Here is a 22,647-nt window from a genome sequence, read left to right as displayed (position 1 = left end):
CCCAGGTTGGGAAAACAGAAGTTGGTAAAAGCTAATTGCTAAACTACCTGGAAAGCTTGTTTATCCCAGGATTATACAGAAACTGTGAAAGGCTGTTACAAACCTTTGTTTGAGTGATTTCTCTTTTCTTACCAAACATACCCCACCCCACTTTGCTGCACTTTACCATTATTAGGGATCTCTAAGTCATAAACCACACTCTTCTACTGACAACCCCCAATTCCTTGTTAACTGGCTTTCTTTTTTAACCACCAGCACCCCCCACCCCAACTCCCACCCCGGGAAATAGTAACACATCCTGAACACATCCAGGCTTCCCTTTGGGTCTCCTCAGATTCCTCCGTGGGACTCAGACCTCCTATAAAGACCCTTGCAGGGCAGCATTCCAAGGTTGCTCCGGACTCTTGCCCAGGCTGCATCAAGTCTGGTCTGAGCTTGTGCAGCCCACAAACTGTTTCTAGAGGTCTTTGGCCGATGAGGCTTTAAGAGTTGGAGTCCTGTCTCAAAAGGTTATGCAGTTTGATTTGATGTTGACAATTAGGAAAACCCATTGAAATCTTATAAGCGATGAACTCACAAAATCATTTTGGGCATTAAAAGAGAAGTCAGGAAATATTAAGTGTATGTGTCAGAGATATAAAGACCAGAATCTAAGAGACAAACCAGGAGATTGATATACTAATCAAAATGCCGTATGTGGGGATCCCTGGGTGGCTCAGCGGTTGGGAGTCTGCCTTCTGCCCAGGGCGTGATCATATAGTCACAGGATCCAGTCCCACATCGGGCCCTCTGCGTGGAGCCTGCTTCTCCCTCCGCCTGTGTCTCTGTGTTTCTCATGAATAAATAAATAAAATCTTAAAAAAAATGCTGTATGTGATGGATGTAAACATAAGAAGGGGCAGTATGAACAATGAGACAGGCTAAATTCATGAACTATGAAATATGTGGGGCAAGAAGAGTATTTAAGTCTGTGTTGTGGAATGTGGGGAGGTAGAGATCTTCTGGAGTTGGCTCATGGTAATATCAAAATGAAGAAGTAGAAAAACACAGGGTGACATCGGGTGGGGTCTCTTTTAGTTCAATTTGGCACATGCCAAGATTGAAAATAGCTGGGATATACAAGCTATTGAGCACATAGATTGTCTTTGCTGGCATGGAGCCAGAAAAAAAATCTAGGTTGCAAATTTAGATTTTTGTATTCTTATTACCAATATTACATTTGAAGTCACATAGAATTGTCTACAAAGAGTGCTTCCAGGGAAAGGAAAAGAGTTATTTGTACAAAAATATGCTCCATTACATATATCCTAACTGTCCTTTATACATTAGAAAAACCCTTTGGTACGAATCATTCTTTGAAGATACATCATACAGTTGCTTTCTTCAAAAGGTGCTTGCTGGATTCAAATTTTTCTGCCCATGAAGTAAGAAATGGTTTCAAACAATATCAAGGGACCAATGTTTCTCTTACTCACTGGATCTGGCATTGTGGGGAACATCTTTGTCTCTGTGAATTACGTGTGCATTTTCTTTGGAGACACTAAAAAGAAATCTATACATGTAATTCTCATCCACTTGGCTTTTACAAATATCCTAATTCTTTTTTCCAAGCTCATGCTAAAAACAATACAAACTTTTGGGTTGATACCTTTCCCAGATGATCGAGGCCTCTCGATCTCCATCAGCAGCTTCCTCACTGTGGTCCAGGCAGCCACCATCAGCCCCAGAGCCCCCCCGTGCACCATTTTCAAGCCAGCATCCACATGGCGTATCCTTCCCTTTTTCCTCTTCTTTTGGATACTCAGTTCCTTGGTCAGCGTGAACTTACTCTATTACATCAGAAACATCAACAGCCTAAACAGATCACGAACTGGTGCAAGTGATGGCTCTTGTTTCCTACCAGCAAGCCAGACAATGAAGTGGATTTTTCTCATTCTCATGGCCCTGCGAGATTTCCTGTTTCTGAGTCTCATGGGCTGGGCCACTGTCTACATGGTACATGTTCTCCACAAGCACCACAAGCATGCCCACTACCTGCGGAGATCCAAGGTTCTCTACCAGAACCCCCCTGAGGTAAGAGCCGTTCACAGTGTTCTCCTTCTGATGCTTTGTTTTCTTTTCTTTTCTTGGACAGATTCTATTATTTCTTTATATTTAAATTCTTTCCTTGAGAATAATTTCATAAAGCTAAGCGTTTTAGAAATCATAAGCCTTAGTTATTCATTTCTCAGCCCATTTGTGCTGATTCACAGAGATGGACATCTGGCTAAATGGTGGCACATTCATTAAGACTTGAGGAAAATGACTGTTTCATTGATCCCTTGGGTAGCAAGTTTGAAATAAGACATGTAATGGCTGCGTGTAAAAAACAACAACAACAACAACAACAATGAAGAGTAGCCTCAACAAATTAAATTATGATGTTATACAGCAAAGCTGTTGACCAGTAGCCCTGAGCTGACAGAGGAAGGAGATCATAATAACTTCTGGGTGCCCTCTGGGGACTTTGCCTTCTTCTCCTGTCCATCCTGCCACCCTCGGGAAGAAGCCAATTCCAGCTTTCCTGCTTATAAGATGCCTCTATTACTACCAAGCTTCCTATAGGAAGGAGAAAAATTTGGCAAATTCTTTCAAAACGCTACTGTATTTTCTCTTTGACTTGTGTCACATCTAGGAGGATTGCTCATATGAGAATTGCAGTATAAAAATTACTACACATCGTGGCGATTTTGAAAAATCATGAACTAGTATCCAGCAAATAGACTATTTTTTGCTGGCTATGTGAAAATATTCTAGAGGGTTCTGCCATACAAGAGGATGCTATTGAGCTTATGAAAGAATGGGTGAGTTCAAAATGTATTGCTATGGAATGATGAGCAAGATGTATCTGTAATTAATAAAAGATAGTAACTCAAGAGCAATGGTATTCAAAAATGGAATGTAATATTTCAACTCCATCCGATCCCTCTCTTTTGCAAGAGTGCAAAGGAACCTTAAAACAGTATGATCTGGTTTTAGAGAACCTAGGTATGTGAAACAAATCAGTAGAATTTCCTTTTATATCTCTCTCTATTTTCTGAGTCTTTTTTAAAAAAGATTTTATTCATTCATGATAGACAGAGAGAGAGAGAGAGAGAGAGGGAGAGAGAGAGGCAGAGGGAGAAGCAGGCCCCATGCCGGGAGCCCGACGCGGGACTCCATCGCGGGCCCCCCGGATCGCGCAGCCCTGGACCAAAAGCAGGCGCCAACCGCTGAGCCACCCAGGGACCCCCTATCTTCTGAGTCTTTAAATCTTTGAATATATCTTTATAAAGATGAATAAAGAATAAGCTCTGAAGGGGATCCCTGGGTGGCGCAGTGGTTTGGCGTCAGCTTTTGGCCCAGGGCGCGGTCCTGGAGACCCGGGATCGAATCCCACGTCGGGCTCCGGGTGCATGGAGCCTGCTTCTCTCTCTCTTTGTGTGTGACCATAAAAAATTAAAAAAAAAAAATTAGTTTGAAAATAGTGCGTGGCTTGTTTCAAAACACATTTGTTAGTGCTCTGACACTGCCACAATAATATCAGTCTCACATTGGTGTGCCATCAAAGAGCTACAAAATAATTTGGTTTCTACACTAATTTATTTATTTATTTATTTATTTATTTATTTATTTTTATTTATTTATTTATTCATTCATTCAGAGACACAGAGATTGAAGGAGAGACAGAGATACAGGCAGAGGGAAAAGCAGCAGGCTCCATGCAGGGAGCCCGATATAGGACTCCATCCTAGGTCTCCAGGATCTCGCCCTGGGCCGAAGGCGACGCTAAACCGCTGAGCCACCAGGGCTGCCCTCTACACTAATTTAAATAATAAATTTGGTTTATATTTTTCTTAAATTGGAACCCAAATAGGTATTTGAGTAGAAGTCATCATTCTGGCAATAAGATATATCCTCAAGCTGTTTTGAAAATTACCTGATGCTGTTTTACTGATTTCACATATTTTATGATGCAAATCTTAGAATTCATATAGGCATTTTCCATCCCATTTTTATGAATGCCTGTATCATACTTGTTTTGTCACCCTTGTATACATTTGAGTCTCTTACTTCCCTACTAAACTTCCCTTTGGTTTTGTTGGACCATGTCAACACAGTTTTAAATAACTTATCTGTGTTATTATGCTATATTGTAATATGTTTAGGAGCTTAACTCCTTTATATAACTGTGGGTGTTGGAAGGCCAAGATTATGCTATTTATCTTAGTTTTGTAACTTCCCTATGACATCTTTTTCTATCATGGAGAACAAGACAAAATAAGCACTCCCTGAACTGGTCATGGGTAATGGACCCCAAAGGAAGGGATGTAAGAGCTTGGAAATGAAGTTAAGAATAGCATTTTAAAATTAATTATAAAGAAGAGACTTAATGAGCATTAAAATAGAAAGTATCCAGATGGATACGGAGATGTGTGGTTGGTAACAAAAATGGTTAGGATAGTGTGTTAGTCAGGGTCCTCCAGAGAAAGAGAATCAACAGGAAATATCTATATCTATGTATCTGTATCTGTCTCTCTGAAGAGAGAGAGAGAGAGAGAGAGAGAGAGAGAGAAATGATTGGACTTAGCTCACTCCATTCTGGAGGCAGGGAAGTCCCACAGTCTGCTGTCTGCAAGCTAGAGAACCAGGAAAGCCAGTGGTAGTGTCCGGTACGAGTCCAAAGGCCTGATAACCAAGGGGTTCCTTATTTACATACCCAAGTCTGAGGGCCTGAGAACCAGGAGCTGCCAGGATGGAGAGCTGGAGCGGATTCACTTGCCAGCTCAAGAAGAGAGAAGGAATTCAGCCTTCCTTTGCCTTTTTGTTCCAGGAGGACCCCTAGCAGATTGGTGACAGGGCATCCCTACTCAGTCTATTGAGCAAAGGCTATTCTCTTCCAGAAACACCCTCAGAGACAAAGTCAGTTTTTCCAGCTATGTGGGCATCCCTTAGATCAGTTAAGTTGACACACAAAATTAGTGATTACAGAGAGCCTGGAATTTGGATTCTCAAAGTAAGTGTTCTTCTGTGCTTCCCTTGGAAAAGTTAGGATGGAGTTGAGAAATTTAAATTGAATCTAGAATCTTAAGCAGAAAGTAACTTAAAATGAGAAGCACATGACTAAATTGTTACCCATATAGGAGAGCGGGAGGGAGGGAGGAAGGAGAAACCGAGAATATTGAATTTTAGAACACCCTGACATGGCTGGTAACCCCCACCAACTACCTCTTGCCTCTCATTTATAGTTTTGTTATGAGTAAAATAGAGTAGGAAGGTGAACTCTGTATCAGTTTTGCCTGTGAAATCTTACAGAAGTTTTGAAGTAATGATAACTGAAAATGTCTCAGATTTGGTGAAATTCAAACTAGTAGCTTCAAAAGCTCAGAGAATTCTAAGCAGCATAGACTCAAAAATGTTTATATCCAGATCAGTCTGTAAAAATGAAAGCAAAATATCTTAAAAGCAGCCAGAGTTAAACAACAAGTTATCTACAATTCTTAAATGATAGTGGATTTCTTGGAAGAAACCATGGACCTGAGATAAAACTTTATTGATCATCTAACTTAACCTAATAAGTTCCTAGTCTGACTGGTGATGCATAGTGTGACTTTGGGTCTCCAGGAATTATTGTCAGCTCAGAGCCAATGACCGTGAGTCTCTGAGAAGACTGATTATGTCCCTTTGTCCACTACACAGTCTCCATAATAAGTGACTGCGGGTCCCTCCGGGGATGGCTGCGGGAAGATTATCACTGTTATGTTCTTGGCAATGTAGTAGAGTTTCTCCATGGGGATCTATCTTTCCCATCATTCAAGGTTCTCTGGGTCACAGAACCAGGTCATGTCTGGGGATGTTTAAGGATCCACAATTATCCATGGTGCTTGAGTGATTCAAGTCGGGTGTATATTCACATGGCCTGGAATGTTTCTCCTTTTCCAGACCAAGTGAGACTTTAGTAGATTCTTATATACAGCAGTTAAACAAAACCATAACCAACTAGCCAATGCTGAAGATCTCTGTGAGTCAGACTGTTTGATAAGTGTTCATTAAGGCAATCCTGCCCCGCTTAGTTGGTGATTAAGTGTCATCACTTGGCACCTGTCATTCAAGTTATTCCCACTGTACTGAGGCCTTCCAGTTCAACAGTAGTAACTCCTGATGCAATTTTTTATTTGTAGGCAAGAACTCCAACAGAGCTGTGTTAGGATGCTGGGCTATACTCATGAATTTATTTGTCAAAGCTATAGTGAAAGGCTTGTGTTGTAGAACACTTCTGGTTGGCATGGGCTGATCCTACATAGTAAATACTTTAGAATTCCCACAATCTCCAAGATTTCATAACTGCCTCTATAGCATACTGAGGATTTCTTGACATTTCAACCTCATTTAGTATAGGAACTACATTTAGTGTAGGAACCCACGTTTGGGTCATCCAACCTCTGAAACTGTTTGAGCCATTCCTGCACTTAACAGAGAAATTGAATTCATAATCTCAGCTGAGTGGGTCCATCACAATACATCTGGCCTTATCTCTCCTTACACTCTTTTTAGCTTGATCCTACATCATTAAGATCCATTTCCATATACACATCTCTTGCTTGGACTACAAAATATCCTGGGACAGCTTCTGAAATACAGATGAAGTATTTTCTGAAATACATGTGACTTTGCTCTAAAATCTGTCCTGGTCTAAAATCTATTCCAGGATTTTCATCTCTTCAGACAGGTTTCAAAGTGCCTTAGTCAATATCTCCTTACTTAGATCATCTATAGCATCAGTCCCTAATGGAAAGGCTGCCCTTCATGTTTGCACCTGTCTAATAGTAACATGTCATACTAAATTTAATGAAGGCTTATAAATGTAGTTAACGAATTGTCAAGAATAGGGGGTGATAATGGCATGGTTAATGACAGCATAGAAATGGGTAAACTTCAGAAGTGAAAAGTTCTAAATGTCCGGCTTTCCTGAGATAATAAATGAAAAAAAAGAAAACCTTGTTTTCCAGTGATAACTAATGAGACTCTTAGATATTTGAAAAGAACACAGGTAGGATCTTACTGGGATCTTCTTTACTTACTTTTATCCCATCTTATTTTCTTAAGCAACTAAATTTCCTAATTATTAAACAAATGTGTAAATAAATGAATGTCAAATTATGAAACAAGGTGTAGCAAGTAAGTGGGGAAAATGATTCTTGCCCATAATGCTCATTGTATCAACTGTAAGGAAATGCAAGTAATATACATGCATTAAGAGAAGAGAGGAAAGTAGCACTGGATGTGAAATTGCAAGAAGGATTTGGAAAGTAAGAAATTCTCTCCTTCTCCCCCTCCTCCCCCTCTTTCCCCTCCTCCTCTTCCACCTTCCCCTTCCCCTCTTCCTTCTTCTTCCCCCTCTCCTCCTCCTCCTCCTCCATACCCAGCATAATGCCCAACCCAGGGCTTGAACTCACAACCTGAGACCAAGACCTGAGGTGAGATCAAGAGTTGTATCCTTAACCAAGTGATAGAAATTTTTAATTGAGAGCTGTGGGCCACTTTGGTCAGATTGCCAAGAACAAACATTTAAGTGTCCACGACACTTAAAAACTAATATTTGACAACTGGTTAAACTGATTGAACCACCATAATAAACCACTCTTCATTTCCCCACTTTTTGTTGATACTGGAGATATTAAGAGCATCACAGTGCATAATGATGATTCTTTCTCCTAAAGGGAAAAAAATATCTACTTGAATAACTTTCAGTCAAGAAAATACCACATCCACGTAGTCTGGTATATTAGTGTTCTATTGCTACATAAGAAACTACCACACATTTAATGACTTAAGATAACATAAATTTATTATCTCATAGTTTCAACGGGTCAGGAATGCGGCTTAACTGTATTTTCTGCTGCGTGTCTCAGTAGACTAAATTCACAACATCAGCTAAGGCTGCAATTTCATCTGAGGCTCTTCCTGGCCCACTTGATTGTTGGCAAACCTCAGCCTTGTTGTTTTAGAACCCAGACCCCAGGTTCCTAGAGGACACCTCTGCCACAGGACCTTCTTCATAAGCCATTCACATCATAGCTGTTTATTTTCTCCAAAGTCAGCAGGAGAGCCCCACTTACTCTGAATATGTCCCTTGTCCAAAGTGCTCACCTGATTATCAGACGCATCCAGGATTATCTGTCACCCTCTTTGTCATTGTTATTGTTTAGGTTTTATTTCATAATCATAAACCTAACTCTGCATGCAACCCAGCTAGACTTGGAGGGGAAAGGAAAATATGGAGACCATAAAAATGCAATGAGAGTGCAATGGTTATAGTATATTTCAAGCAGATGGAGATGAAGGGGTGCTCTCTTGAGTACAGAAGGAATAGTCTGGTGGTTAAGATAAAACACAAGTCAAATTTATTAGGTTTGTCCACAGTCAGCAACAGTGATCTTCTTGTTGGTCTTGCTATTCCTGGACCCAAAGTGTTCCACGGCTTTCACAATGTTCCTTCCCTCTCTCACGTTGCCAAAAACCACACACTTGCCATCACATTCAGTCTTGGCAATGCAGATGAAAAACTGGCAACCTTTCATGTTGGGTCCAACATCTCTGATGGACGAGATACCAGGACCATAGGTTTCAGGATGAAATTCTCATCATTAAACTTCTCCCCACAGATGGAGTTGCTGCCAGTGCCATTGTGGTGTATGAATTCACCACTGTGGCAAAATAATCCTTTGAAAGCAGGAATATTTATAACCAAATCCTTTCTCCCCAGTGCTCAGAGTGCAAAAGTTCTCTGCTGTCTTTGGAATTTTGTCTGCAAACAGCTTGAAAGAGACTTGGCCCAAGGGCTTTCTGGCCAGGGTAATGTTGAAGAACACAGTGGGGTTGACCATGGCTGGGCCACACAGGTGGCTCCGAGGCAGCAGTATCTGTAAGACCTAATCTTTCTCTTTTTTATTAATAACTCAAGGCCCATTGATTAGGAACCTTAATTATATCCGAAAAATCCCCTCTACTTTGTTATATAATGTAATCTAATCAGGGCAGTGTAGGGGCCAAGGGCAGGTTGTCCCAAAATGTACCACAATCACATGCTGATTATTTTGAATTGAAGCTATTAGGGGAACAGCTAGTGCACGGACCGCAGACCCTCTACTGTCTCCCTGAAAGCAAGGAATGAATCGTATGAAAGATACCCTCTACTAAGAAGTAAAAGGAAATTCTTATCACAAGAGATGGAAAATTTAAGAGCGAGAAGTCTATATAAACAACCCTGTTATGTTTTTACTAATCTCAATCCAAATTCCACATAGAATTCCTTTAAGTAAAGCTCCCAAACATCTGTTTTCTTTATTCTGTCAATTCCTCAAGAAGTTATTGTTTCTTCGTCTAAAAAGTATAAAAACTGCCTGCCTTGGTCATTTCTTTAGTTCTTGATTTGGTCCTCCAGGCACATATAATAAACTTTGGAGGGCACATGATGAGATGAGCACTGGGTGTTATACTTTATGTTGGCAAATTGAATTTAAATAAATTTTTTTTAAACTTTGGTGTTTTTTTTTCTTCTTACTCATCTGTCTCACATCAATTTAACTCTTAAGACAGCTGGAAGAACTTGAAAGGTAGAGGAAGGATTTTTCCTTCCCCATTGTAGTGCAATTCCACCATATTCAGAGGTCCTCCTCATATTCAAGGAGGGAAGATTATACAGGTCTACACACCAGAGAAGACGGAATCGTGGGGGTCATCATAGAATTTTGCCTATATCCCTTATGATAGTACCCCTTTCTCTAGTTGTTTTCAAATCTAGTCATCTAACTCTCAAAATGTATTTTGGTGGCAGTGTTGGAAGAATGAGAGATCTGAAAGCAGTGCTGCTTGTATATTTTCCCACTGAAAGAAGTTAGATGGGAGGTTGGCTGGAAGAGAGGAAGAGCAAGAGTGATTAGGCAGTGGATGGAGAAGCTAATCTGTGCTGTTCAGTCAGGACAGTCAGTACTCTGGCACAGTAAGTAGGATGGAGAAATGGGAGATACTCTTGGCTTACCACAGGTAATGTTTCAGTCTTTCATCAGGAGTGTGATTTTATATGTATAGTTTGCAGAGATTCACTGAGCTGTATGTGTCAGGTATATGTGGGTTTCTTTATGTATGGTTTACCTCCGTGAAAATAAGGCCTCAAATACCTAGGCCGTGGAAATTCTTTCTGAGCGTTTAAATGCCTGAAGACTATTGCTGCTGATGGAAGACACTATGGATCATGTAAATGTGTTTTTGTCAAAATAACAAAATTCTGCCTTCTTTTTAATGTTACTTTTTCCTCAGTGCATTATAACTTGTAACAGGCTGTTACAAAGACCTGAGTGGTACAATATAGCCAAGCTGCCAGTAAAAACACTAGATATCAGAAACCTGAAGAGTGGGTTTGGGAATAGCAACCTCATGACCTTTATAAAGGATAACAAGAGGAATATACCAGAACACATGGTTCACTGCCCAGTGCCCTGGAATCACTTACTAATTTTACAGAAATGAATAAAGACCATTCCATGATTTACTAATTAGAACTCTAGACCTTGAATCTGACAAGATCAAGGGCGAACCTTTATGTCTCTAATTAGGTGGATTCTTCCCAAATGTTGGGCAGGTGATTGAGAGGAGGTGGTCACTGGCTGACTTGTGAGCAGGACCCTGACAACAAGAGGTCCTCCCTCTTTCCCTTGTCTTTGGGATATGGCTGTTAACCTTCCCTGTTTCCAGAAGCTGCCCCAAGGACACAGCCTTGAGATAGTGAGATGGTGTTGACACCATCTAGACGCTATATGGGACTGAACCCAGTTAGGACCTTTATATAAACCTCTAAGATTTGGCAGGCAGGTACAGGAATCTATTTGTCTTGGGCCACCAAAGACAAGCCTAATATGTAAATTATCTTGCTAATTAAAATTACCATCTACCAACCTGGAGAGGGCTGCCTCTGTCTCTTCATTCAGTCTCTCCCTGCTCTCCTCAGAGGGGCCAGTTTCAGATTACACCCAGGAAGCTCTGGAGGTTGCAAAATAACACCGAACTCTTGTTTGTTTCCAGACAAACTACTGTTTTCCTTGAAACATGCACAATGAGTTCTGCATACCCGACTGCTTTAGTAAACCAAGCACTGGTTCACTAAGGGACACACTGGCCCTGTCCCTTGATTCCTTGCCATCCCGGGACAATGAAGGTGAAACTGTGACAGAGAGCAAAATGCACACGAAACTTCAAACAGCTGAAATCAGTGTGGATAAAGAGGCTGGGATTTGTCATTAAGAGAAAGGACACAGTTTTGTGACACCAGGCTCGTTAATGGGAATACTTAATTCATTAATGCAAAGTATTTATTTATTTCTTTAAAGATTTTATTTATTTATTCATGAGAGACACAGAGAGAGAGAGAGGTAGAGACCTAGACAGAGGGAGAAGCAGGTTCCCCATGGGGAGCCCATTATGGGATAGATCATGCCCTGAGCCAAAAGCAGACACCCAATTGCTGAGCCACCCAGGCGTCCCATATTGCAAAATATTTAAATCCTAAAGATATTCCTCCAGATATGCATTCGGGAAACTTGAATTTTTCCACTGTTCCCTTTCACCTTTATCAGTCACTTTTGGAAACTCAGTGCACTGTTCTGGTTCTGAGGAGTCCATGTCGGCATCAGGCCAGGGGGGAACAGCCCCTGCTGTTCTGTTAGTGATCTTTGAAAGAACTAGACGAGACAAATAGAAGTAAAGTGTGAGATGATCAAATCAGATGGCATCCTCACAAGATACAAGGCTGGAGAACTGATTAAGATAAAGGAGTTAGAGTTGACAGAAATATCAGACATCTCCTGGGTCTTGTCTTCAATTGCACAAAGATTTTCAGAAAAACACTGATTAAAAAAAAACTTTATAAGAAAGTTAATTGGGTTGATGAGCTATCTTTCAAAGGAGATGCCATTTCAAATTCCTCTCTCTCAATCCCACTAAAAAGCCCAAACCTTCTAAAAGTTAAGGACATATAGGAGAAGACAAATGAAGCATTCATCTGCCAGCACTGCCTTTTTCAGAGGAGAATCTTGTGAGAAACTAAGCAAGTAGGGACACCAGTCTGTAAAGAATTTGGAGACATGTGCTTGCAATGAAGTGTCAAATCTTTGAATTTATGTCTTAGTTATAGCAGAATATAGAGATTTCAAAGTCATAAACCAGATGTAGTAATAACGACCCGTGCCTGGGGTACAATCCAGTGTTAGGGGACCACATATTGAAATAAACACCTTGGTAAAAATGCTGACTCCTGTCACCTAACTGGGCCCTGGGCTCTCTAAGAGAAATTGACAAGAGGCAGAAGGGGTTCCAGGCAGGGTTTGTTGCTGTTTTTAATTATTTTATTTATTTATTTGACAGAGAAAGAGAGAGTTTAAGCAGGGGGAGCCACAGGCAGAGGGAGAGGGAGAAGCAGACTCCCAGCTGAGCAGGCAGCCAGATGTGGCCTCGAACCCAGGACCTTGAAATGATGACCTGAGCTGTAGGCAGACACATAACCAACTGAGCTGCCCAGGCAGTTTTGTCAGGGCTTCTGCGAGAACCTAAGGGAGGCAACACAAAGGAAAGAGTTGTTAGGCTGGCTCTCTGAGGGCCTAGGAGAGCTTTAATTAAGATTCAGTGGGAAAAGAACATCTGATCTTATAGAGGAGGGGATTTCTTGGCTCTTGTGCACTTAAAGGTCATGCTTCTTCATACGTGACATGTCTAATTAGCATGTTACATCTCTACCCTTGGGCATGATCTTTTTAGTATTATAATGAGGGGTAAATGTGGGTGAAAAGTCAGCACTGTGGTTCTTCTTGGGGCTTACTGGTTTGGTCCTACCTTACCACTCTTTACAGTGAAGACCCACCCCTCACCCCTTCTTTCAGTAAGCATCCTGCCTCTGCATTCCTGCAAAATGAGCTATACAAGGGTGTTGAGTTTTAGCTTTTTTCTTTTTGTGAAGGCAGCCAATAAAGGATTTTTGTGGTTGGTGATAAGGGGAACAGTCCAGTCTCCACGCTGTCTCACTTATAAGACAGCAAATCTTTAGGTGACTTGTCAGAAAAAATATCAGGCAATTATCTCCGTGAAAGTCAACTATAGAAAATTAATACGAATGTCACTCAAATCATTTGTCATACCACAGAGCATATTATGGAAGTGGAATAGATTCCATATATATTCTTTAGGTTAAAATATGGATCAAAACTAGAGTTCTGAACTAATGTAAACTTTATCGTAGCAAGTGAGTCATAGTCTACAGATAGAACTCATGTGGGAGTGGTTCTCATATAACAGATGGGAAGAATGAGAAATTTAGTAACATAAGCCTAAGTTAAGTAGTCATCAGAAGGCCCCAAAATATATGTTAGTTGTCATTTAAATATAGTTACATTGATTAAATAGCCAAGAAGATGTGGCTCATATTTTTTATTCCAAAAGTGTGAAGACAGAAAAATTCCCTCTAACTCTTATTTACTTGGTGCCATGATTACCTTTTTTCCCCTACCTATAGATGATAATAAACCTAGTGATTCAATAATATTTCCAAAGATAACGTTATTAAGTGGCAACTGAAACCAAACCTTACCACCGTCAGTAGTCCAAAAGGAATAGTCAAAGCCGTACTAGGAAGCTGACTTTTTGGTGAGAGATATGAGAGAAAATGGAATAAAAATCTCAGCTGAGAACAACTAGAAAAGTGACATAGCTACCCGGACAGCCAGCTAGCCAAGTCTCTCTAAGGACTGAAACTCTTGTTTGTTTTTGGTAACCCAGGGCCTAATATAAATCTGACACCGAGTAATTATTAAATAGAAACTTGGCAAATAAGTTTTGTTTTCATTTGTTAGGATATTTTATGCCCTTTGTCCTAATGTGTCTTTTGTAACTGTATCTTCATGATATGCCTTCTGTTTACCAAGGAATGTGAGTATAAGTATGAATATAATCATGTTTGCCAACATAACTAAGTATCTGATTACATATGATCTACATGACTTAGACAAGAACAGTAGACATCTCAGTAAAATCACTGGAATATAAATTTCATGTGGGTCCTCTACTATGTAAAATGATGCTCCTTTTAGCAATGTTTAAATAGTGACCTTTGTTTGGAGTCTGAGTTCTCACTGGTATACAAGTAAATAAATTATTTATTATCCTCAGGGAAATTGGCTTGAGACAGGATAAAGTATATTCCACTATGGAAATAAAGAGAGAACAGAAGTTTGAGGTCTAGAATGTAGGCCGCTCTGTGGAGCATGTGACCCCAAGACTAAGTGAGTTCAGAAATTAGTAAACTAATTTATTCAGTTGATTTCACCGGAAAGGAAGGGCTCTCGTTTACCAAGTAATTGAATCTTTGAAAGTTTTTGGGTTCAGGTTGAACAAGTCTTTTCCACAATGAAGTATTTAAACTTTGATTTAAAGTCTTATTATAGTCCTATGTCAGGGGATCCATCTGTAAATGAATATAAGATGCTATTTTTTGAAGAGAACATGTTTTCGTGGATGTGGAATGCTGAGTCTGAACCGTGGCTTAAGTTTGAGGGCAATTAGAAATTATTACTACTCAAAGGCAGATGTTTCAGAATAATCAGTCAAGATTTTTTAAACTGGCAAGGTAGAAAGCAAGCAGTTGGACGGTAACAAGAATCTTGCTATTCCAACATTAAGATCAAAAGTAGAGTGCCTCCTAACCTCATAATTACTTTAATCCACCCAGTAAATACAAGTAAAAATGTAAACTGAGTGCTGGTTTAAGTCTACTCTCTCTTTCACAAAGGATTGATTTCTCTCCACACATATTCAAAAAAATCATTATTTTTATTCATCTTTGTAACAGAATTTCATTTGGGGTAAAAAATTAAAAAAAGTAGGCATTCTATAAATAATAGAATAATTGAAAGAATGAATGTAATGAGGTGAACTGCTTTTAATTTTGAAGGTATCAAATTCAGTACAGCAAAATAAAATTAAAAATGTGTATTAGTTCAATGCATACATGTTTATGTGCATTTATTTTTAAAGATTTTATTTATTTATTCATGAGAGACACAAAGAGAGAGGCAGAGACATAGGTAGAGGGAAAAGCAGGTTTTCCACAGAGAGCCCGATATGGGACCCTATCCCACAACCCCTGGATCACAACTTGAGCCAAAGGCAGACGCTCAACCACTGAGCCACCCAGGTGATCCTTTACGTGGGTTTAAAATGTGGTTTACATATATCAGCTAATGGCCCATTGTGAAAACTTTGCCTTCAACCAGAGATTTTGGTAAGTCAAGAAACTCACCTAATACTAACCTCTTGGCTCCCCTGAAAAATTAATGTTATGGAATTGAATCAACGTAATTTGCGGAGATTCAGAGTGTTCATTCTGAGGAACCTTTGCTAGCTGCAAAGACTCCTGGTTAGAGCGCATGGCTTCTGAACTCCCCAGTAATAGTAATATCCAGTTTTCAAAAAGGATAATAGTAAGTAGAGGAAAGCCCCAGGACACCTTTTCTAACCGAATTTAATTAAAAGCTAAATGAAAGTGAGTTCAATTACGTAGAGTAGTTCAGTAATGTAGATCAAAGAAAAAAGATAATCTTAAAACTTCCTACAGGTGACCAGTCTTACAACCAAGTGATATCATGGTGGTTTAGATTTAATATACCGTGCCCACAAACAGCTCTTCCAAACTGTTTCATTTATGTAAGTGATTGGTGGGGAATTATACCTTATTGGGAAACAATTTTTTTGTAAACAAAATAAAACAGAATTTGATTCTATTTCTTCTTATACCAAAATATGGACAAGCCTCGCACGTGGGTGGCTCGTTGGTCTAGGGGTATGATTCTCGCTTCGGGTGTGAGAGGTCCCGGGTTCAAATCCCGGACGAGCCCGCTTCCTTTTCAACCACTTGGACTTAATAGCATCAGGGGGGAAAAAAGCGTTTTCCCAAATATTCTTGCCAAAAACACTGGCTGTGGAATGGCAGTGTTCTCGGAGGAGCCGGGCACGAATGCCCGCATCTCCCGCGCGCCTACGCACCTGCGGTGCTGATGCTGCACCAGCCACAGGCCGGCTCTTCTGTGCATCCTTCCTCGGGTGCAGGGAGGGAGGGAGGCGGGGGAGTGGCTGGCGGGCACGCGCATGCGCACACCTGCCGCAGGGGGCGGAGTGAGAGCCATGCTCCGGCACCTTACCTGCTGCCGCCCAGTCCTAGTCCGATTTCCGCTGTTACAGCCCTCTGGTGGGGTGGGGAGGGGTGCGGAGGGGTGGGGAGGGGTGGGGAGCTCTCCGACCCTCAACCTCTGCTGCTCCCTACGGCCTATGACAGCGGCCAGACGCCGGCCTCTTTCTGGTCCTGCACTGCCCTGGTCGGAGCTCATTCAGGTGCTCTGTCAGCCAGTGAATATTCAGTGGCTGCTGTGTGTCCACCTGTGCCTGATGCTAGGGACGTAGAGGTGGGCAGGGAATAAAATAAGGTTTGTTTCTACTAGTTCCAAGTAACTACATAGCGTTTTCATGCGTCCAGACTTCCCAGAAGAGCCTGCAGAAGCAGGGCCGACGTGTACACTCCAGGGAAAACCCCAAGGAGCAACACCTACCCTAGACCCCATGCACACCAGTACTTTTTCCTCCAGGAAATGCTCTCACTTAGGAACTGTGCAAAACGCTCAGGTGAATTAATTAGCATAAATATAAAAGATGACAAAGAAAAAAGATGAGGAGGAAGGTATTAATTCAGTTCTTTTGCTCTTGCCAGCTATCTTAAGATATTTCCTTGGAATAACTGCTGCTTTGTGACCAACACTGAATGCTGACACACACACACACACACACACACACACACACACATCACGGCAATTTCTTTGAAGGCTCATTTTGAAAGTATTCTGGAAGAGTGGTCTTTTTTTTTTACCTTTGTTTAGGGCAATTTTGGAAGCCCAATAAACATGAAGATGCAGGTCCTTTTTCAGAAGTGGTGTAGAATATATTGTCTCTTTTTATACATGAAATATGAGTGTATAATTGATTTGTAAAACAATTTTATAATTTGAAGTAGATGTTGTTATTCATGAAGTTTGAAATTCAAACCTCCTCCAACCTTTGTCCTTCAAGAATTTTCTTAAGATGCAGGAAGTCAGTTCTATGCCACCTAAGCCAGAGATTGAATTATCCTCTTTCAAGACATTTTATTATCCCAAAAAGGATAATTTAAAGATACTGTCTGATAGGAAATGGCACAGTAGATCACTTTACTGTGATGCCCACAGTCAATAAACTGGACTCATAATCTCAGTGTCCAGTTATTGTAAGGGCTTAATTATAACTATAACCAGCAACCAAGGATCACTAGACATCTAAAATAAGTGCCTAACATGATAGAGATAAAAGTGAACTAGAAAAAAATAGAGGAAAATATTATGCAGAAAGAAGAAAACTCAGGAAAGTTATTACAGAGAGAAAGAATGCTATACAAAACAGTAGCTCAACTACAAAAGCATCTTAAAATTCAAATTATGAGAGTAGAAATGAAAAACTTAATGGAGTAACTGCAATAAAATGTGAAGGATATCTTCCAGAATATGGAGTAAAAATATAAAGGGGAACCAACAGTTATGCTCCCTAGTAGATACCCAAATGAATTGAAACTTATGACTACAACAAAACCTGCACACGAATGCTTATAGCAGCTTTATTCATAACTGGAAAAACTGAGAAGCAACCAAAACGTCCTTCAGTAAGTGAATGGATGGGGTGTCTGATTGGTTCAGTTGGTTAAGCATCCAACTTTTGGTTTTAGCTCAGGTTACCATCTCAGAGTCTTGGCATCGAACCCATGTTGGACCCTGTGCTCAGTGCAGAGTCTGCTTGAGAATCTCTCTCCCTCTACTATGCCCTTCCCCATGTTTGGGCACACACATGCTCTCTCTCTCAAATAAATAAAATATTTAAAAAATTAATAAATGGATAAACTGTGGTACATCCATACAATGGAATATTATTTAGTAAGAAAAAGAAATGAGCACTCAGGCCACAAAAAGACATTAAAGAACCTTAAAAGCATATTGTTAAGTGAAAGAAGCCAATCTGAAACAGGTAGGGAGGGATATAGGAATGAAGAGGTAGAGCACACGCCAGTGAAATTATTCTGTATGATACTGTAGTGATGGGCACATGTCATGACACATTTGTCAAAACCCATAGAATGTGCAGCACAAGGAGTGAACCTTAATGTAAATTATGGACTTTGGTTACATTGGTCCCTCGGCTGTAACAAATATAGCACAAGACTATGAGATGTAAATAATAAGAGAAGCTGTAGGAGAGAAGAGAGGGTATGTGGGAACTCTGTACTTTCCTATCAATTTTTCTGTAAACCTAGAACTGCCTTTAAAAAAATGTCTGGGCAGTCCCGGTGGCGCAGCGGTTTAGCGCCACCAGCAGCCCGGGGTGTGATCCTGGAGACCCAGGATGGAGTCCACGTCGGGCTCCCTGCATGGAGCCTGCTTCTCCTTCTGCCTGTGTCTCTGCCTCTCTCTCTCTCTCTGTCTCTATGAATAAATAAAATCTTTAAAAAAATGTCTAGATGGCAGAAGAGTAGGGTCTCATTAAAAAATGTCTAGATGGCGGAAGAGTAGGGTCCCCAAGTCACCTGTCCCCATCAACTTACAAATAATCCTGAAAACCTATGAATTCAGCCTGAGATTTAAAGAGAGAACAGCTGGAATGCTACAGAGAGAAGAGTTTGCACTTCTAACAAGTACAACTCTTTTTTAGCCACTCTGCACTGAGCAAAATGACTAGAAAGAACTCACCACAAAAGAAAGAATCAGAAATAGTACTCTCTCCCGCAGAATTACAGAATTTGGATTACAATTTGATGTCAGAAAGCCAATTCAGAAGCACAATTATAAAGCTACTGGTGAAAAAAAAAATAAAGCTACTGGTGGCTCTGGAAAAAAGCATAAAGGATTCAAGAGACTTCATGGCTGCAGAATTTAGATCTAATCAGGCCGAAATTAAAAATCAATTAAGTGAGATGCAATCCAAACTGGAGGTCCTAATGATGAGGGTTAATGAGGCAGAAGAAAGAGTGAGTGACATAGAAGACAAGTTGATGGCAAGGAAGGAAGCTGAGGAAAAAAAGAGAAAAACAATTAAAATACCATGAGGAAAGGTTAAGGAAAATAAATGACAGCCTCAAAAGGAAAAATCTATGTATAATTGGGGTTCCAGAGGGCGCCAAAAGGAGCAGAAGACCAGAAAATGTATTTGAACAAATCATAGCTGAGAACTTCCCTAACTTGGGGAGGGAAACAGGCATTCAGATCTAGGATATAAAGAGATCCCTGCCCCCCCCCCCAAATCAATAAAAACTGTTCAACACCTTGACATTTATTTATAAAGATTTTTATTTATTTCTTCATGAGAGAGATATAGAGAGAGAGGCAGAGACACAGGCAGAGGGAGAAGCAGGCTCCATGCAGGAAGCCCAACGTGGGACTCGATCCCAGGTCTCCAGGATCATGCCCTGGGCTGAAGGCAGGCGCCAAACCACTGAGCCACCCAGGGATCTCAACACCTTGACATTTAATAGTGAAACTTGCAAATTCCAAAGATAAAGAGAAAATCCTTAGAGCAGCAAGAGACAAGAGATCCCTAACTTATATGGGGAGAAATATTAGATTAATAGCAGACCTCTCCACAGAGACCTGGCAGGCCAGAAAGGGCTGAATTTATTCAGGGTCCTAAATGAGAAGAACATGCAGCCAAGAATCCTTTATCCAGCAAGGCTCTCATTCAGAATACAAGGAGAGATAAAGAGCTTCCAAGATAGGCACAAACTGAAAGAATATGTGACCACCAAACCAGCTCTGCAAAAAATATTAAGGGAGACTCTGTAAAAGAAAGAGGAAGTCCAAAGAAATAATCCACAAAAACAGGGACTGAATAGGTATTATGATGACACTAAATTCATATCCTTCAATAGTAACTCTGAACATGAATGGGATTAATGATCCCATCAAAAGACGCAGGGTTTCAGACTGAATAAAAAAGCAAGACCCATCTATTTGTTGTCTATGAGAGACTCATTTGAGACCTAAGGACATCTACAGCCTGAAAATAAAAGATTGGAGAACTATTTACCATTCAAATGGTCCTCAAAAGAAAGCAGGGGTATCCATCCTTATATCAGATAAATTAAAGTTTATCCCAAAGACTGTAGTAAGAGATGAAGAGGGATACTATATCATACTTAAAGGATCCATCCAACAAGAGGACCTAACAATCATGAATATTTATGCCCCTAATGCAGGAGCTGCCAAGTATATCAATCAATTGATAATCAAAGCTAAGACATACTTAGATAATAATACACTTATACTGGGAGACTTCAACACAGTGCTTTCTGCAAATGACATATTTTCTAAGCACATCTCCAAAGAAACAAGAACTTTAAATGATACACTGTACCAGATGGATTTCACAGATATTTACAGAACTTTACATCCAAATGCAACTGAATACACATTCTTCTCAAATGCACATGGAACTTTCTCCAGAATAGACTACATACTGGGTCACAAATCAGGACTTAACCAATACAAAAAGATGGGGAGTGTCCCCTGCATATTTTCAGACCATAATGCTTTGAAACTTGAACTCAATCACAAGAAGAAGTTTGGAAGAAATTCAAACACGTGGAGTTTAAAGACCATCCTGCTAAAAGATGAAAGAGTCAACTAGGAAATTAGAGAAGAATTTAAAAGATTCATGGAAACTAATGAGAATGAAGATACAACCATTATCCCCAAATCCCAAAATCTTTGGGATATAGCAAAAGCAGTCCTGAGAGGGAAATACATCGCAATATAAGCATCCCTCAAAAAACTGGGAAAAACTCAAATACACAAGCTGACCTTGCACCTAAAGGAACTGGAGAAAGAACAGCAAGTAAAACCTACACCCAGCAGAAGAGAGTTAATAAAGATCCGAGCAGAAACCAATGAAATAGAGACCAGAACTGTAGAACTGATCAACAAAACCAGGAGTTAGTTCTTTGAAAGAATTAATAAGATAGATAAACCATTAGCCAGCCTTATTAAAAACAAAAGAGAAAAGACTCTAATTAATAAAATCACGAATGAAAAATGAGAGATCACAACCAATACCAAGGAAATACAAACGATTTTAAAAACATATTATGAGCAGCTATATACCAATAAATTAGGCAATCTAGAAGAAATGGACGCATTTCTGGAAAGCCACAAACTACCAAAACTGGAACAGGAAGAAATAGAAAACCTGAACAGGCTGATAACCAGGGAGGAAATTGAAGCGGTCATCAAAAACCTCCCAAGACAGATGGCTTCCCAGGGGAATTCTATCAAACGTTTAAAGAAGAAACAATACCTATTCTACTAAAGCTGTTCCAAAAGATAGAAAGGGATGGAATACTTCCAAACTTCTATGAGGCCAGCATCACCTTAATTCCAAAACCAGACAGAGACCCCACCAAAAAGAAGAATTAGAGATCAATATTCCTGATGAAAACAGATGCAAAAATTCTCAACAAGGTACTAGCCAATAGGATCCAACAGTACATTAAGAAAATTATTCACCATGACCAAGTAGGATTTATCCCTGGGACACAAGGCTGGTTCAACACTCATAAAACAATCAATGTGATTCATCATATCAGCAAGAGAAAAACCAAGAACCATATGATCCTCTCAATAGATGCAGAGAAAGCATTTGACAAAATCCATCCATTCTGATCAAAATTCTTCAGTGTAGGGATAGAGGGAACATTCCTCGACATCTTAAAAGCCATCTACAAAAAGCCCACAGCAAATATCATTCTCAGTGGGGAAACACTGGGAGCCTTTCCCCTAAGATCAGGAACAGGACAGGGATGTCCACTGTCACTACTGCTATTCAACATAGTACTGGAAGTCCTAGCCTCAGCAATCAGACAACAAAAAGACATTAAAGGCATTCAAATTGGAAAAGAAGAAGTCAAACTCTCCCTCTTTGCAGATGACATGATACTGTACATTGAAAACCCAAAAGACTCCACCCCAAGATTGCTAGAACTCACACAGCAATTCGGCAGTGTGGCAAGATACAAAATCATTGCCCAGAAATCAGTGGCATTTCTATCCACTCACAATGAGACTGAAGAAAGAGAAATTAAGGAGTCAATCCCATTTACAATTGCACCCAAAAGCATAAGATACCTAGGAATAAACCTAACCAAAGAGGTAAAGGATCTATACCCTAAAAACTACAGAACATTTCTGAAAGAAATTGAGGAAGACACAAAGAGATGGAAAAATACTCCATGCTCATGGATTGGAAGAATTAATATTGTGAAAATGTCAATGCTACCCAGGGCTACCTACACATTTAATGCAATTCCTATCAAAATACCATGGACTTTCTTCAGAGAGTTGGAACAAATAATCTTAAGATTTGTGTGGAATCAGAAAAGACCCCGAATAGCCAGGGGAATATTAAAAAAGAAAACCATACCTGGGGGCATCACAATGCTGGATTTCAGGTTGTACCACAAAGCTGTGA

The 22,647-nt window shown here is 40.2% G+C and overlaps 1 protein-coding gene and 1 non-coding gene across 2 annotated transcripts; both read left to right on the top strand.

Moving 5' to 3' along the window:
• Positions 1–1,367: 1,367 nt before the first annotated feature.
• LOC140626079 (vomeronasal type-1 receptor 46-like) lies at positions 1,368–2,289 on the top strand. The gene has a single exon (XM_072813691.1). It carries the CDS (start codon positions 1,432–1,434, stop codon positions 2,287–2,289), a length of 858 nt encoding a protein of 285 aa, XP_072669792.1. The 5' UTR covers positions 1,368–1,431.
• A 13,595-nt stretch (positions 2,290–15,884) lies between these two features.
• On the top strand, positions 15,885–15,956 carry TRNAP-CGG (transfer RNA proline (anticodon CGG)). Its single transcript has one exon. It is a non-coding gene; the product is annotated as a tRNA-Pro (tRNA).
• The last annotated feature ends 6,691 nt before the right edge of the window (positions 15,957–22,647 follow it).

This window comes from Canis lupus, chromosome 37 (genome assembly GCF_048164855.1).
Source record: "Canis lupus baileyi chromosome 37, mCanLup2.hap1, whole genome shotgun sequence".
Lineage (NCBI taxonomy): Eukaryota > Metazoa > Chordata > Mammalia > Carnivora > Canidae > Canis > Canis lupus.
This window is presented reverse-complemented; position numbering and strand designations above follow the sequence as displayed.